This window comes from Nyctereutes procyonoides, unplaced genomic scaffold (genome assembly GCF_905146905.1).
Source record: "Nyctereutes procyonoides isolate TBG_1078 unplaced genomic scaffold, NYPRO_anot_genome, whole genome shotgun sequence".
NCBI lineage: Eukaryota > Metazoa > Chordata > Mammalia > Carnivora > Canidae > Nyctereutes > Nyctereutes procyonoides.
The window spans coordinates 8371191-8387027 of record NW_026575044.1 but is presented as its reverse complement, the minus strand read 5'-3'; the positions used below and the strand labels follow the sequence as shown (position 1 = coordinate 8387027).

Sequence of the window (15837 nt, the reverse complement as noted above, 5' to 3'; positions counted from 1 at the left end):
CCCTCCTCTCCTTTATTTATTTTTTAAATAGATTTTATTTGAGAGAGAGAGAGAGAGAAAGAGCGCACAAGCGGGGGAGGGTGGGGGGAGAGGAAGAAGCAGACTCCCTGCTGAGCAGGGAGCTTGATGCCCAGATGCTGGCTGATCCCCAGGGTCCTGAGATCATAATTTGAACCAAAGGCAGAGGCTTCACCAACTGAGCCACCCAGGCGCCCCTCCCACTTCGCTCCTTTTAAAGAAACAGAAATGGGAACTCAGAGATAATGTATTATGAATAAGGTTATGGAAAAAAGGAGAGGAGATGCTCCAATAATTTTACTTATTTCAAAGAAAAGTCTGTGGTCCTATATTAAAAGGTTGACCAATGAGTATACATTCATTCATTTAAATTGAAGTACAATGTTTCATTCACATCAGTTTCATTTTTTATGATTCTCTGCTTTAACTGACTTTGGAATTAACTGGACATTTCATTCTATTGCATCTATTTTTCATGATAGGATAAAATATGTAAGCATTATAATTTTACATTTATTACAATCAAATGAAGAAACTTTAAAATATTAACTTACCATCGTTTTTGTGCAGTATCCTAGGGCTATTTCATAGTGAGTTTGATCTTTCTCTTGTAATATATTTGGGCCATATGATTCCACAACAATATACAGACCTATATTTTCTGGATAGACTATTTGAGTCCAAATGGACAGGTTCTGTCCCTTGTCCAAAAAGTAAAATATACTAAAAATATTATTATGAAATGCCACGTAGGGGCATTTTTCATTTGTATTGAAGTTTACACTTAGTGACTCCAGTTTTAAAGGATATTCCTGTGGATATATTGTGCCATTTTCAAAAACATATATGAGAGATATTTGACCAGAGGAATTCAATAAAATTAATGACTTCATTGTGCTATTTGTCCATAAATGTAGTTTTATTGCATCTCTGATATTGATCTTGAAATAAAACATTATGTTGTTTTCCATTTTTACCACAACATTTCCATAATAATCTGGAAAAGAAGGGGAAAAGTTAGTGTTATCCTAAGTAACTATAAATCCATGGACTTTTAACCAAAATAATTTCTTTTGTAATAATGAAGGATTTATCTGTTTTGAGAAAAATTGGAGTGTGCAGGCACAAATCTGCAACTTTACATGATGCTGGAGAACTTCTCTCCCACTTCAGAGTAGAGATTTTTTTTCCTGGATATATGTCTTTTATATAATTTTATATATATATATGATATCACTTTTAGATATGACATTATTTATATAAAAAAACTGGCATTAGTGCTATAAATAATAGGCCTGCTTCTCCCTCTCCCTATGTCTCTGCCTCTCTCTCTGTGTCTCTTGTGAATGAATAAATAAAATCTTTAAAAAAAAATTCCCATCCTGACCATTGTTCTAATTTTTCTAGTATGTACCATCTTTCTTTTCTCAGTTTAGAAGGCATTTCCTCTGTGCAGACTTTCCTTATCTCATATATTTGGATTAGATGTCCCTCCCATGTGCTTTCCAGCATTCTCTCTTCTGCCTATCATGCTGCTTATTCAAACATTATTTTTTTTAAAATTTATTTATTTTAGAGAGAGTGTGAGAAGGTCAGGGGTAAAGAGAGAGGGAGACAAGCAGACTCCTTGCTGGGGAGGGAGCCTGCCATGAGGCTGGATCCTAGGACCCTGAAATTATGACCTAAGCCCAAATCAGGAGTCAGATGCTTAACTGACTGAGTCACCTAGGCACCCTGTTTATTAAAACATGAGTAAATGAATTTAGGATTAAATATGAAGATGAAATTTAGGGATGTTTTTAAACTAATGAGATTAAAAGCACTATATATAAAGGTTTGTGGATGCAGCTAATGCCATAGTGAGAAAAAATTATAGCCTTATGCTTCTCTGTAGTTTTAAATCCTTGGAAACAAGACTGAAAATAAATGAACTAATCATTTACCATTAGAAGCAGGCAAAAAACAATAAAGTCACAAAAGGAAAGCACAAGTGAAGAATCAAGAGTGACAAAAGCAGAAATTAAGGAGTTAAATAGAAAGATTTGATAAACAGTTATTTTCAAAGGAAAACAAAACCAAAAAAATCATTAAAAAAAGAAGCAATATCTTTAAAAGTGGTGGGGTACAGAGAACATTATAAATGAGAAGGAGAATACTATTACAGATAACAAGCAATCTAAAAATTAAAATGGGAAGCTTTGCCAATAAGGTTTATTAGAAAATCCAGATAAAATGAGTGATTCTCCAAGGAAACACAAACTTCTAAAATTGACTAAAGAAGAGATGGAAGATTTGAATAGACCAATTAGAGAAAATAAAAATAATGAAGCACACAACATTCCTGGTTGAGAAGACTTAATATTACACACATGTAATCACCTATTCAATAAATATATATGGAATGCCTGGGCTACACAGTGTTCTAGATACCTGGGGGTGGGGAGATTTCACTAATGTATCTCTCCTGGGGGGAGATACATTAGTGAAAAACCCAGAAAGATCTCTTTCTTGTGTAGCTTACATTCCTGTAGGAAAGGCAGTCAACATACATAAAAATAAGTGAATTGTATGGTATATTAGAAGATTAAGGCCATCATCATCAAAACAACATAGAGCTAGTGCAGATAGAGAGTGGAACAAAATAGCATAGAAAATGAACCTGGTTAACTTGAGTTAACCCTCTCCCCCTGCCCTTCTCTTTCAGAAGTCCAGATAAATTCATAGCAACATTTTTTTTTTAAGGATCTTATTCTTAAAGAATCTCTATATCCAGTGTGGGTATAGAGGAACTCATCATGGCCCTGAGATCAAAAGTCGCATATGCTTCTGAGCCAGCCAGGCATTCCATGGAAACTTTTTAATAGTGGGTTATTTGAGTAATGGAAATGCTGCAGGCCGAAGGCTTTTTTTTTTTTTAAAGATTTAAAAATTTTTTTTTATTTATTCATGAGAGACAGAGTGAGAGGAGAGAGAGAGGCAGAGACACAGGCAGAGGGAGAAGCAGGCTGCATGCAGGGAGCCCGACATGGGACTCGATTCAGGGTCTCCAGGATCAGCCCTGGGCTGCAGGCGGCGCTAAACCGCTGTGCCACCGGGGCTGCCCTGGCCGAAGGCTTTTAACATTGTCTCTCATATGCTTATGGACTGTTTAGACTTTTTATTTCAGTGTTTCCAAATGGCCTTCAGTGCAACATTCAGCTTTTAAGGTCCCTCTAAAATCTATTCCCAGTTGATTATTCTAACCTTATCTCCTTATCACTATGGCCAGTGGCCTTTTAAAAACACAAATATGATTCTGCTTCTTTTGCTCAAAACTCTTTAGAACTCCCTATACAAGCCTTAGGAGAAGGTCCAATTTCTTGACATGGCTTATGAGGACTTTTATAACCTGAACTTTATTTCTCCAGGAGAGATTTCTCCTTTTTCTCTCTGGAGAATTCTGTTTCACCAATGGATTCTTTCTTTTCTTTTCTTTTCTTTTCTTTTCTTTTCTTTTCTTTTCTTTTCTTTTCTTTTCTTTTCTTTTCTTTTCTTTTCTTTTCTTTTCTTTTCTTTCTTTTCTTTCTTTCTTTCTTTCTTTCTTTCTTTCTTTCTTTCTTTCTTTCTTTCTTTTTCTTTCTTTCAAAGATTTTATTTATTCATGACAGACACAGAGAGAGAGAGAGAGATGCAGAGACACAGGCAGAGGGAGAAGCAGGCTCCATGCAGGGAGACGGATGTGGGACTCGATTCCGGGTCTCCAGGATCACACCCCGGGCTGAAGGCAGCGCTAAACCTCTGGGCCACCGGGGCTGCCCCTGGATTGTCTTTCAAGGCCTGGATTGTACCCTGTTGTCTCTGAGTCATTGGGCACACCATCCCCACTATTGTTTTCACTGCCTAACTAACCTCTACCCATTCAGTAGGCCTCAGCTTAGACAGCACTTTTTCGAGGAAGCCTTTTGTTCCCCTCTGTTCCCCAGGTTTGGGTAAGGTACTCCATCTCTGTGCCTCTGTGGCACCTGATATTAGCTCTGTCATAGCATTAGCCATGTTGCTTTATGTGTTTGTCTTTATCCTCTGCAATTTTGTGAACTCTTAAGGGGTAGAAATTCCTGGACACCTGGGTGGCTCAGCCAGTTAAGGGTCTAACTCTTGGTTTCGGTTCAGGTTGTGATTTTGGGGTTGTGAGATCAGCCCCATGTGGGGCTCCATGCTCAGTATAGAGTTTGCTTTAGAGTCTCCTGCCCTTTCCCCTGTGCTCATGCAAGCACATACACTCTCTCTCAAATAAATAAATAAATCTTAAAAAAAAAGAAGAAGAATGAGTGGGATTATGTCCAATTTCCATGCTATCTCCACCTCCCAGCAGAGCATGTTCAATGAATAGTTGCTCATTCATTTATTAAAAAAAGGGCCTATTATATGTTATTCTAGACACTGTGGGTAAAGCAGCAAATATAACAAAGTCACACAGAGCTTGTTTTTTGGTGGAAAATCTGGCTACTGAATAAGCACACATGTAGTTTGTTGGGTAATGAGAAGCATTGTGAACAAAATAAGGAAGTGTAAGGAACAGAGCATGGGAGCTAGAGCAGAGTCAGGGAAGAGCTCTCTGATCAGGTGGCAATTGGACTTAAACCTGAATTAAGAGTAAGAGTCTTGTAGACATCAAAGTGAAGAATGTTTCTGGCATATGTAACAGTAGATATCCAAGGAACAGCAGAGCCCAGTCTGCAGCTAGGTAAACAGTGAACAGAGGGTTAAGTGATGAGAGATGACATCAGAGTCTGGAGCCACACCACATACTGTTTTTCAGGCCATGGTAAGTGTTTTGGATTTTATCCTGAGTGATAAAGGGAGCCAAGTGAGGTTTTCAGCAGAGATACAAAGTGATTTTGCATGTTTTCAAAGGCTCACTCTAGCAGCTAGGTGGACTCTAAACTGGTGGGGCTGGGAGTTTAAGGGTGGAGGCAGAGCACGTAAAAGGCTCTTGCATGTATGGGCTGGAGAGGACACTGGCTTGGACTGGAGTGGGAATGGTGGAAAGGGGTTAGGTTTTCGGTAGACTTTTTAGAGCCAACAGGAACTGCCTATGGACTAGTTGTGGGATGTGGAAGGGAAGGATTCAAGGATGAGATCAAGGTTTTTGTAGCTGGAAAGACTGGAAGAGGTGATATTTACTTATTAGGAAAGGACTAGGCAAGGAGCAGACGAATGGTCATGGCCAGAGGGCAGAGTGCATGTAAACAGAGCTCAGATGTCTGAAAACCAAACCCTGCAGTGCTTCTCTAGGAATCAGGAAGATGAAGGATCAGGAAAATAGGCTGAGAAGGAACAGCTAGCAAAGTGGCAGGAAGGGCAAAAAAGAGACACCCTAGAAATCAGGTGAAAAAAAAAGTATTTCAAGAGTCAGGCACACTAAATGCCAGTTTATGGAAGATGGCTGAAAATAGGCCACTGTGTTAGCAAAGTGGAGGTCCTTAAAACCTTGACAAGAGCACTTCTTATGGAATATTTGATTAGAGTGGCTTCAAGAGAAAGGGAGGAAAGAGGAAAAAGTGAAACTAGGCAATATTTTTTAGAGTTTTATTGTAAAGGGGAGCATAAAAATCAACTGGTTGGGAATTTCTGGGTGATAGGTGTCAAGAAAGACATTATGCAGGGTGCCTGGGTAGCTCAGTTGGTTAAGTGTCCAACTCTTGATTTCAGCTCAGGTCTTGATCTCAGGGTCCTGGAATCAAGTCCTGAGTCGGGCTCTGGGCTCAGTATGGAGCCTGCTTGTCCCTCTCTCTCTGTTCCTCCCCCTGCTCATGCTTTTTCTTTGTAATTAGTAACAAATAGATAAACAAAATCTTAAAAAGACATTATGAATTACAGTGACATTTCCTTTAAATTCCATGATTAGGACTATCTCCTAACCAGACTTTTTGAGGATCAAACTTCCTATTTCTTTGCATTGCCTATAATGTTTAGTATACTACCTTGGAAATAACAAGATCAAGAATAACTACTGTTAGCTGAAGGGTTACCATGCGCCCAGTTTAATCTAAGCATTTTACATACAATCCTTTATCCAATCGACACAGCCACCTTAATTCTAGATTAAGACTTGGAAAGATTCAATGACTTCCTCATGGATGTGAATATGGGTCCACTCAACTTGACAATACCTGCTATAGGTTGAATTGTGTCCCCTTAGAAAAGATGTTGGTGTTCTAATTCCTAGTACTACTTCAGAATGTGAACTTATTTGGAAATAGAATCATTACAGAGATAATTAGTTAAGATGTGGTCCCACTGGAGTAGGGTAGGCCCTCTGTCCTTGCAACAAGATGGCATATGAGGACACAAAGAGAATGTTACATCGTGATGAAGGCAGAAGTTGGAATGAGCAGCTGTAAGCCAAGGAATGGCAAGGTTTGCCAGCAGGCCACCAAAGGCTAGGAAGAAGCAATGAAAGACACCCCCTTTGGGTTTCAGAGGGAGTATGGCATTGCTGACACCTTGAATGTGTATTCTAATCTCCAAAGCTGAGACAATAGATTTCTGTTGTTTTAAGCCACCTAGTTTGTGGTAGCCCTAGGAAGCCCTAGGAAATGAAGACAACATCCTATCACCTTCTTCGCTGAAAATGTACATGTAGGTTGCTTAGTTGGTATCTGCTGATAAACCAAAATGAATCTGTGGGAAAAAACTAAAACTTGAGTTTGCCATTTCACTATGTGAGATCATAGTTAACCTTAGTAAAACTTAAAAGATATCCATTTTTAGGTGGTAAACAGTGCACCTTTACCTACCAAAAGCATCATATATTAGTGCATTTATAAATGTTACATCTTCATAAGGAAGATGTCTACTATAAACTCAAGAATAATTTTTGCAGAATGAGAATGGCTCACCCATGAAAATGTCATGAACAATGCTGTTATTTGACAATCTTGATAGATTTCCAAATTCTGTAGGTGTTTGTATAACTCCAGTCTCAGTGAAGTTGTGATAACAATAGTAGATCCTATGTTTATCCCGCAGTATTAATTCTGGCATTGCTGCATATATGAAATGTGGAGTTAAAAAACTGTCAATAGAGACATCTAAGGCAAAGTCTTGGTACACCCACTGTTCTGTATCTTCATTGTATATTACCACATAAATCGTTTTGTTGACTCTACATGTAGTGCAGTAATTTAATAATAAGGCGAGTTCCAATGGGTGTCCTGGATACTCAACATTGTGTATAGTCAGCGTAGCAGCTGGTGATATATTTAGAAGGTTTTTAAGTTTTTTGGTAGTTATTATTTTAACAAACTTAAGGAAAGTGTATCCAAGATAAACTTCATTTTCTGTCCAGATTGCCATGCTACTTCTTCTTTTGGCCTGTAAAAAAATTGAATTGAACATAATTAGAAAATCTTTGGTTTTAGGGATAGTTCTAACAATTCCAGTCTTCTCATTTGCTATATTTAAAATGTAGTAATTACTAAGGTCTAACTTTTAGTGTATTTCTGAATAATACTCCAGGCATTGAAATATAACATAGAGATATATATTCATAAATATAAATTATTTCAATAATTTTATTCTTTGATAAATTGTTTCCATCTGTAGAAATAATTCCCTTTTAAAGCCTCAGAGAATATCGGCCTTTTCTTTTCTTCTCTATTTATCCACTCTGGTCAGGAGTGCGCCTTTGATGTTAACTATGGTCAAGATACACTTCAAACACTGAGTTAATTTTGGAATTATAGTTTCCTTGGATATGAGATTAAGAGAAGACAGAACTGAAAACCTTAGATAACTCAATACCACCCTTTTATGAACATAGGCTATTAGAGTGGAAGGCCACTGAAAGACTGCTATGTCTGAAATTCAGTGGGCCTAATTTCACTGAGAGAGCCAAGGTTCCCCCTGTCTCCCCTTCCCAACTGATTCTAATACTTAGAGATTTTTACTTATAACTTCTGTGTTCACAGCAATTAAAAGGAATCTCTTCGGCACATCTTGTCTCCTTAAGTTTATGTAATGTACAAATATTTAGTATTGGATATACTCAGGATGTAGACAGGTATCAAACCATTAACCAGAGAAACAGACTATTTGCTAAAGAGTCATTTCAGCAAAAAGCCATTTTATCAAATGAAGATTCAATTTTTCTTTAAGATTTTTTTTTTATTTATTCATGAGAGACACAGAGAGAGAGACAGAGACATAGGCAGAGGGAGAAGCAGGATCCATGCAGGAGCCTGAAGAGGGACTCCATCCTGGGACTCGATCCCGAGACTTGATCCTGGGACTCGATCCTGGGATTCCAGGATCATGCCCTGGGCCGAAGGCAGGTGCTGAACGACAGAGCCACCCAGGGACCCCCTGAAGATTCAATTTGAAGTTTAGAGCTTATGTTGCTTTAAATGAGTGTGAAACAATCCTCGAAGAGGAAATATATTAGAAACAAAATGATGAGCCCTTCATAGAAAAGATTCATAGTTATTCCCATTCTTGGCAGAGGGATGAGAATCCATCATAAATAGACAGATGGGAATTCCAAGGAATGAATTTTTACCCACCCACAAACTTTCCCATAGATCTTCACTTAGTGCTTGGGTATAGTAAGCCAAATATTTTTGGGACAAGGTGGGGAGCTAATAGAACCTCCTGAAACATTTGGGGCCTCTGCCAAATATAAAGCAGTAATCCTCTGAAGACAGGGAGGGGGGCAGGCAGCAAGGCAGCAAAGTTGAGAGAAATCCAAATGCATTCTTGATTCTCAGCTACCATAGGCTGGGAGTGGGTAAGAGAGCTGAGAGAAACTCTCCCTCTGACACATGGTTGGCCTTTACAGAGTGTAGAGTCTCCCTGCCATGACTTGGGGCAGGGAAGCAGGAGAGAGAGATAGAGATCTCCCAATGCAGAAAAATCCAGAGCAAGATGAGAGAGGAAAGAGAATCCCTTAGTAATCAAAAAGCTGGTGGTGAGGCTGTAGAACAGAGACAACTCTCCTTGGGTTTGGAAAGGTGGTGGCCAGTTGTAAAGTATGAAGAGATCTCTGGAATCTTGTCAGTGCTAAGAGCCCAAGCACGGCTAAAGAAAAAACAACTCATAAAAATGCTGAAGGACTTAATAGAAAAGATGGGCAACATGAGGGCAGACATGGGAAATTTCAGCTGAGATAAATGATAAAAAAGAACAAAGTGAAAATGCAACATATGAAAAAGTATGATATCAGGAATAAAAAATTATTCAATGGATTCAAGAGTAAAGTAGGAAAAGCCTCGGAGTAGAGAACTTAAAGACAGGTTAATATATAAACTAAAATACAAAGAAAGAAGTAGGGTAAAAAAATGAACAGATTGTCTGACATCTGTGGGACAATATTAAATGTGTCTTTAAACTCTTAGAACGAGAAGAAAAACAGAATGGTGCAGAAGAAATATTTGAAGAGATAATGTCCAAGAACACCCTGAAATTAATGAATGACATAATCCCAGAACCCAAGAAACTCAGCTGAACTACAAACAGGATTCATACAAAGGAAATCATACCTAATCACATAATAAAGGTGCTGAAAACCAAAGATAAAGAGCAAATTCTGAAGGTGGCTACAGATAAAAAGACATATTGTATATATGAGAACAATGGCATGAATAGTGGCTGACTTCTTACCAAAAATGATGAGGCTATGGCCTCTTAGATAATGGAATGATGTTTTTATAAATTGCTTTACAAACAACAAAAAACATCTGTCAACCTATCATTCTGTATTCAGTGAAAAATGTCCTTCAAAAATGAAGGTAAAAATAAAGACGCTTTTATGCAGACGAATGCTGAGAAAACTTGTTATACAAGAAAATTCAAAGACCCTGTTCAGGCTGAAGGGAAAGGAGTTCAGGAAGAACTCTGGATATGCAAACAGAAATAAAGCATACCCAGGAGGATACATATATATATACACATATATGTACACACAATGTATATACATATATATGTCTGCATATATATGTATATATATGACTTATTTTGTATATGTATCTATGACTTATTTTGGTATCAGTTGATATGTACATGCCTATATATCTTTATGACAATTGATATTTTTTAAAAAAGATTTATTTATTTATTTGAGAGAGAGAGAGAGAGAGAATGAGTGAGAGTGACAGAGGAAGAGGGAGAGAGAATCTCAAGCAGATTCCTCACTAAGCAGGGAGCCTGACATAGGTCTCAATCTCATGATACTGAGATTACAACCTGAGCTGAAACCAAGGGTTGGACACTTAACTGACTGCATCACCCAGGTGCCCCATATAACAACTGACCTTTTAAAGCAAAAATATTAACAACACATTTTGATATTTATAGCCTATTTAGAAGTAAAATATGAGAGAAGAGTACAAAGGGTGGGTGGGTATAAATGAAATCACACAGATAAAAGTTTCTTAACACTGTTGAGATGTAGGGATCCCTGGGTGGCGCAGCGGTTTGGCGCCTGCCTTTGGCCCAGGGCGCGATCCTGGTGACCCAGGATCGAATCCCACATCAGGCTCCCGGTGCATGGAGCCTGCTTCTCCATCTGCCTATGTCTCTGCCTCTCTCTCTCTCTCTGTCTGTGACTGTCATAAATAAATAAAAAAATGTTTAAAAAAAAACACTGTTGAGATGTATGTATTATTTGAAATTAGACTCTGATAAATTAATGATTATGGTATAGCCAAGTGCAACCAATAAAAAATAGTTTGGAATAAAAAAGAATCATCACAGTAAAAAACACAGAGATACTGAAAAATATATGATTATTTCAGAAGACAAGAAAAGAAACAAAAGAACAAGTGAGGTTAATAGAAAACAATTGCCAAGATGGTAGACCTAACTCCATCCATAGCAATAGTTATGTTGAATCTAAATGGACAGAAAGCTTTAATTTTAAGGCACATGTTGTCATCCTGGAGAAGAAGCAAGACTCTGCAGTTTATAAGAAACATAAAGTCACAGACATATTGATAGTAAAAGGATCAAAAACAACCATGCACCATAAGGCATGAAACAAGACAGCCTAGTGCATACCCTCTAAAAAAGTTCAGATAGTAAAAGATTGAACATTGGGTGACGGGCACTTAGTAGGGCACTTGATGGGATGAGCACTGGGTCTTATACTACATGTTGGCAAATCAACTTCAATAAAAAATTAAAAAGATTGAACACACCAAAAATTGGTGAGATATGGAACTAAATGAAAAAATCTGCTTTAAATATTTTATGTCTAGCTTTATAATAAATTCTGATACATGATAGAAGAAATACTTTGCTACTCCATCTGCTTCCAACCCTCATCTCTTTACTCTTTCACATATTTTAGAATCAGCATATTGAACTCCACAAAGTAACATTGTGATTTTGATTGGAATTGCAACAAGTCTATAGATAAATCTGGGAAGAATTGAAAAGCTTATAATATTCTGTATTATAATCCATGAACATGATATAGCTATTTATTCAGATCTTCATTAATATATTTTTTAAAGATTTTATTTATGTATTCATGAGAGACACAGAGAGAAAGAGAGGCAGAGACACAGGCAGAGGGAGAAGCAAGCTCCCTGCAGGGAGCCTGATGTGGGACTCGATCCCGGGTCTCCAGGATCAGGCCCAGGGCTGAAGGCAAACGCTAAACCGCTGAGCCACCCGGGCTGCCCTTCATTAATGTTTTTGATAATTATTTTTTATCTCAAACAAGATCTCAGGCGTTTTTAGTGGCATTTATTTTTAGGTATCTGTAATTTTTCTGTTCTATCTTGAATTTCCATATGACTTTTAGAATCAGCTTCTCAATTTCTTTTGTATAATGGCTGCCCATTGGGATTTTAACTGATGTGTGCTGAATTTCTCAAGCATAGACATCTCACCATTAACAGATCTCTCCATTTAAGTCTTTTATTTCACTCAGTAGTGTTTTGTGGCCTCTGTGTGTGTGTGTGTGCATGTGTGAAGTATATGTGTGATGTCTGTGGTATGTGTGTGTGATACGATATCTTTTAAGTTTTAATTTAAATTCCAGTTAGCTTCAGGTGTACGATATCTTCCATGCATCACCTGGTGCTCATCATGACAAGTGCACTTCTCAGTCCTCATCATTTATTTCCCCCACTCCCACCCCCAACTCCCCTCTGGTGACCATCAATGTATTCCCTGTAGTTAGGAGTCTGCTCCTTGGTTTACCTCTCTTTTCTTCCCCACTTTACTCTCCCAGTACCTGGTACTTTTTTTTTTTTTTATTTACTTATGATAGTCACAGAGAAAGAGAGAGAGAGGCAGAGACACAGGCAGAGGGAGAAGCAGGCTCCATGCACCGGGAGCCTGATGTGGGATTCGATCCCGGGTCTCCAGGATCGCGCCCCGGGCCAAAGGCAGGTGCCAAACCACTGCGCCACCCAGGGATCCCAGTACCTGGTACTTTTGATTGGATAAGAGAAATTGTGACTATTACCTTGTTGAGTGCTGAATATTCTTAATAAATACTCGAGTTTTTTCTGAGATTTAATTAAGTTACTGGGAAACAGTTGGGTCCCTTTGGGTCTTGTTTTTAAGATTTGTTCAATAGTATATTGGGATCCCTGGGTGGCGCCTCGGTTTGGCGCCTGCCTTTGGCCCAGGGCGCGATCCTGGAGACCCAGGATCGAATCCCACATCGGGCTCCCGGTGCATGGAGCCTGCTTCTCTCTCTCTCTGCCTCTCTCTCTCTCTGTGTGTGTGTGACTATCATAAATAAATAAAAATTAAAAAAAAAAAGATTTGTTCAATAGGACCAGAGAAGCATTTGGTTTGATGAAATTTATTCCTCAGTACTGAGGCCAGACCTTTAGAGCACTCTACCCGACCTCCCATGAATCACTATGAGCATTTTCAATTTGGCTGGTTAGAAGAGGTACCATTCCTATTCCTGTGTAAGTTATAAATTCTATTGCCTAGTCCCTTCAGCTATCTCCCATATTGGACAGTTTCCCCCAGATTGGACAGTTTCCTCACATACATACACTTATTAGTACTCTGCTGAATACACAAGGGGAACCCTTTGCACATATCTGGAATTCTATGTGCAGTTCTTTCATCTCTGATATTCTGCTTTGCAAACTCTGGCCACCTTGTTCTCGCCTCTCAGTTCCACTTCCCGAACTCAGGGAATCTGCTAGACTCTGCCTGATTTTCCTGTGTCCTCGTTCCATGATCTGGGAACTTTCTTAGGACTTTAATCTGGGACAATTGCAGGGCTCATCTTGATATACAATGTCTTGAGAGGCACTGTTTCATACATTCTGTTCAGTTTTTTTATATATATATTATTCAGGAAGGTAAATATATAGTCCCTGTTTTTTAACTTCATCTTGACCAGAAGTGGAAGTTTCTCATATAATCATTTAATGCTATAAATTTCCCTCTAAGAATTGCTTTAGCAGCATCCCATAAAATTGGATACCTTATACTCTTATTTATATTCAGTTAAAAGACTTTCTAATTTCCCTTGAAATATCTTATTTAACACAAATTATTTAGAGGTGTATTGTTTAATTTCCAAGGATTGGGGTATTTCCAGATAGAGTTCTGTTTTTGACTTCTAGTTTAATTCCATTGTGTTTAGAGAACATTCTTTCAAATTTGCTGAGGTTTACTCAATGACTCTATATATGATCTATCTTGATAAATGTTCCATGAACACTTGCCAAGAAATGTATTCTGCTGCTGTTGGGTAGACTGTTCTATACATTTTAATTAGATTCAGTGAGCTGCTCAGTTCTTCTATACCCCTGCCTATTTTCTGCTATTCTATTTTCAACTGTAATTATAGGCTTGTTCATTTCAACTTCAATTCCATCAGTTTTGATATAGTTTTAAAATGTTGTATTTTGATTTTCAGTTAAATATTATTTCTAATTCCCTTAAAACTGTCTTTGTTCAGAGTTATTTAGATGTGTATTTGTGAATTTTCAAATACCTGAGGGCTTGTACATATCTTTTTTAAAAAAATTGATTTCTAGTTTAATTCTGTTAAGATCAGAGAACATACTTTGACTTCTATTCTTTTAAATATGTTAAAGTTTGTTTTAGGTTCCAAAATATCGTCTATCTTAGCTAATAGTCCATGTCTACTTGAAAAGTATGTACTTTCTGCAGTTGATAGGTAGAGTATGTTTTACAAATGTACTATTAGGTCAAGTTTGTTGATAGTATTACTTAGGAGTCAGCAAACTTTTTCTGGACAGGGCCATACAGCAAATACTTTAGGTTTGGGGCCATATAACCTCTGTTGGAAATTTTCATCAGTGCTGTTGTAGTGCAAAAGCAGGCAGATATTATACATAAAAAAATGAGAATGACTGTGTTTCAATACCATTTACAAAACCATTTACAAAAAAGGTGGCAAAGTAGATTTGACTGATGAGCAATAATTTTCTGATCCCTGCTGTAGTTTCTTTGTACATCCTTGTGATTTTGTCTTTACTTGTATGTTTTATCTATTCCTGAAGAAGGAGCGCAGACATCTTCCAAAAAAATTGTAGACTTATCTATTTCTTTTTTCCATTCAATTAATTTTGGTTCTTGTGTTTTGAAGATTTGTTGTTAGGTATGTCACATTTAGGATTTTTATGTCTTCTTGATGAATTGATCCTTTTATCATTATATAATGCCCCTTTTTATCCTGATTGTTTTCCTAGTTTATTTGATACTAACAAGCCATTCTATCTTTCCTGTAATTAGTGTTTTCTCGATATATCCTTTTCTAATATTTTACTTTTAATTCAACGGCATCATTTTAAGTGGATTTCTCATAGAATGCATACAGTTTGATCTTTTTTAAAAAATCCAATTTATCCATTCTTCAGTAGATGGACACTTGAGCTTGTTTCCATAATTTGGCTATTGTAGATAATTCTGCTATAAACATTGGGGTGCATATATCCCTTTGAGTTAGTGTTCTTGTATTCTATGGGTAAACAGTAGTGTAATTGCTGGATTATTAGATTTTTAACTTTTTGAGAAACCTCCATACTGTTTTCCAGATTGGCTGTACCAGTTTGTATTCCCACCAACAGTACAAGAGGGTTCCCTTTTCTCCACATCCTTGCCAATACCTGTTGTATCTTGTTGTTGACTTTACCCATTCTGATGGGTGTGAGATACCACCTAATTGTAGTTTTGATTTGTATTTACCTGGTGATGAGTGATATTTAGCATCTTTTCCTGTGTCTGTTGGCCATCTGCATGTGTTCTTTGGAAAAATGTTTATTTATGTCTTCTTCCTATTTTAAAATTGGATTATGCATTTTTGGGGTGTTGAGTTTTATGATTGATGAATGGATAAAAAAGTTGTGAGACACACACACACACACACACACACACACACACACATTGGAAGTGGAACATTACTCAGCCATAAAAAAGAATGAAACCTTGCCATTTGCAACAATGTAGATGGAGCTAGAGAGTATTAGGCTAAGTGAAATTAGTCAGAGGAAGACAAGAACCATATAATTTCATTCATGTGTGGAATTTAAGAAACAAAACAAGTGAGCAAAGGGAAAGAAAAGAGAGAGAGAGAGGCAAACCATGAAATGGATTCTTACCTATAGAGAACTGATGGGGGATCCCTGGGTGGCGCAGCGGTTTGGCGTCTGCCTTTGGCCCAGGGCATGATCCTGGAGACCCGGGGTCGAATCCCACATCGGGCTCCCGGTGCATGGAGCCTGCTTCTCCCTCTGCCTATGTCTCTGCCTCTCTCTCTCTCTGTGACTATCATAAATAAATAAAAAAACTTACAAAAAATAAATTTTAGAGAACTGATGGTTACCAGAGGGG

The 15837-nt window shown here is 37.7% G+C and overlaps 1 protein-coding gene across 1 annotated transcript in view; it reads right to left on the bottom strand.

Moving 5' to 3' along the window:
* The window catches only part of CATSPERE (catsper channel auxiliary subunit epsilon), a 177755-nt gene that overhangs the window by 59602 nt on the left and 102316 nt on the right, over positions 1-15837 (bottom strand). The window contains exons 9-10 of the mRNA XM_055324355.1: positions 6900-7374; positions 573-1015 (exon numbers count right to left, since the gene is read on the bottom strand). Of these exons, the coding sequence (XP_055180330.1) occupies positions 573-1015; positions 6900-7374 (918 nt within the window). The remainder of the gene's footprint in view (positions 1-572; positions 1016-6899; positions 7375-15837) is intronic.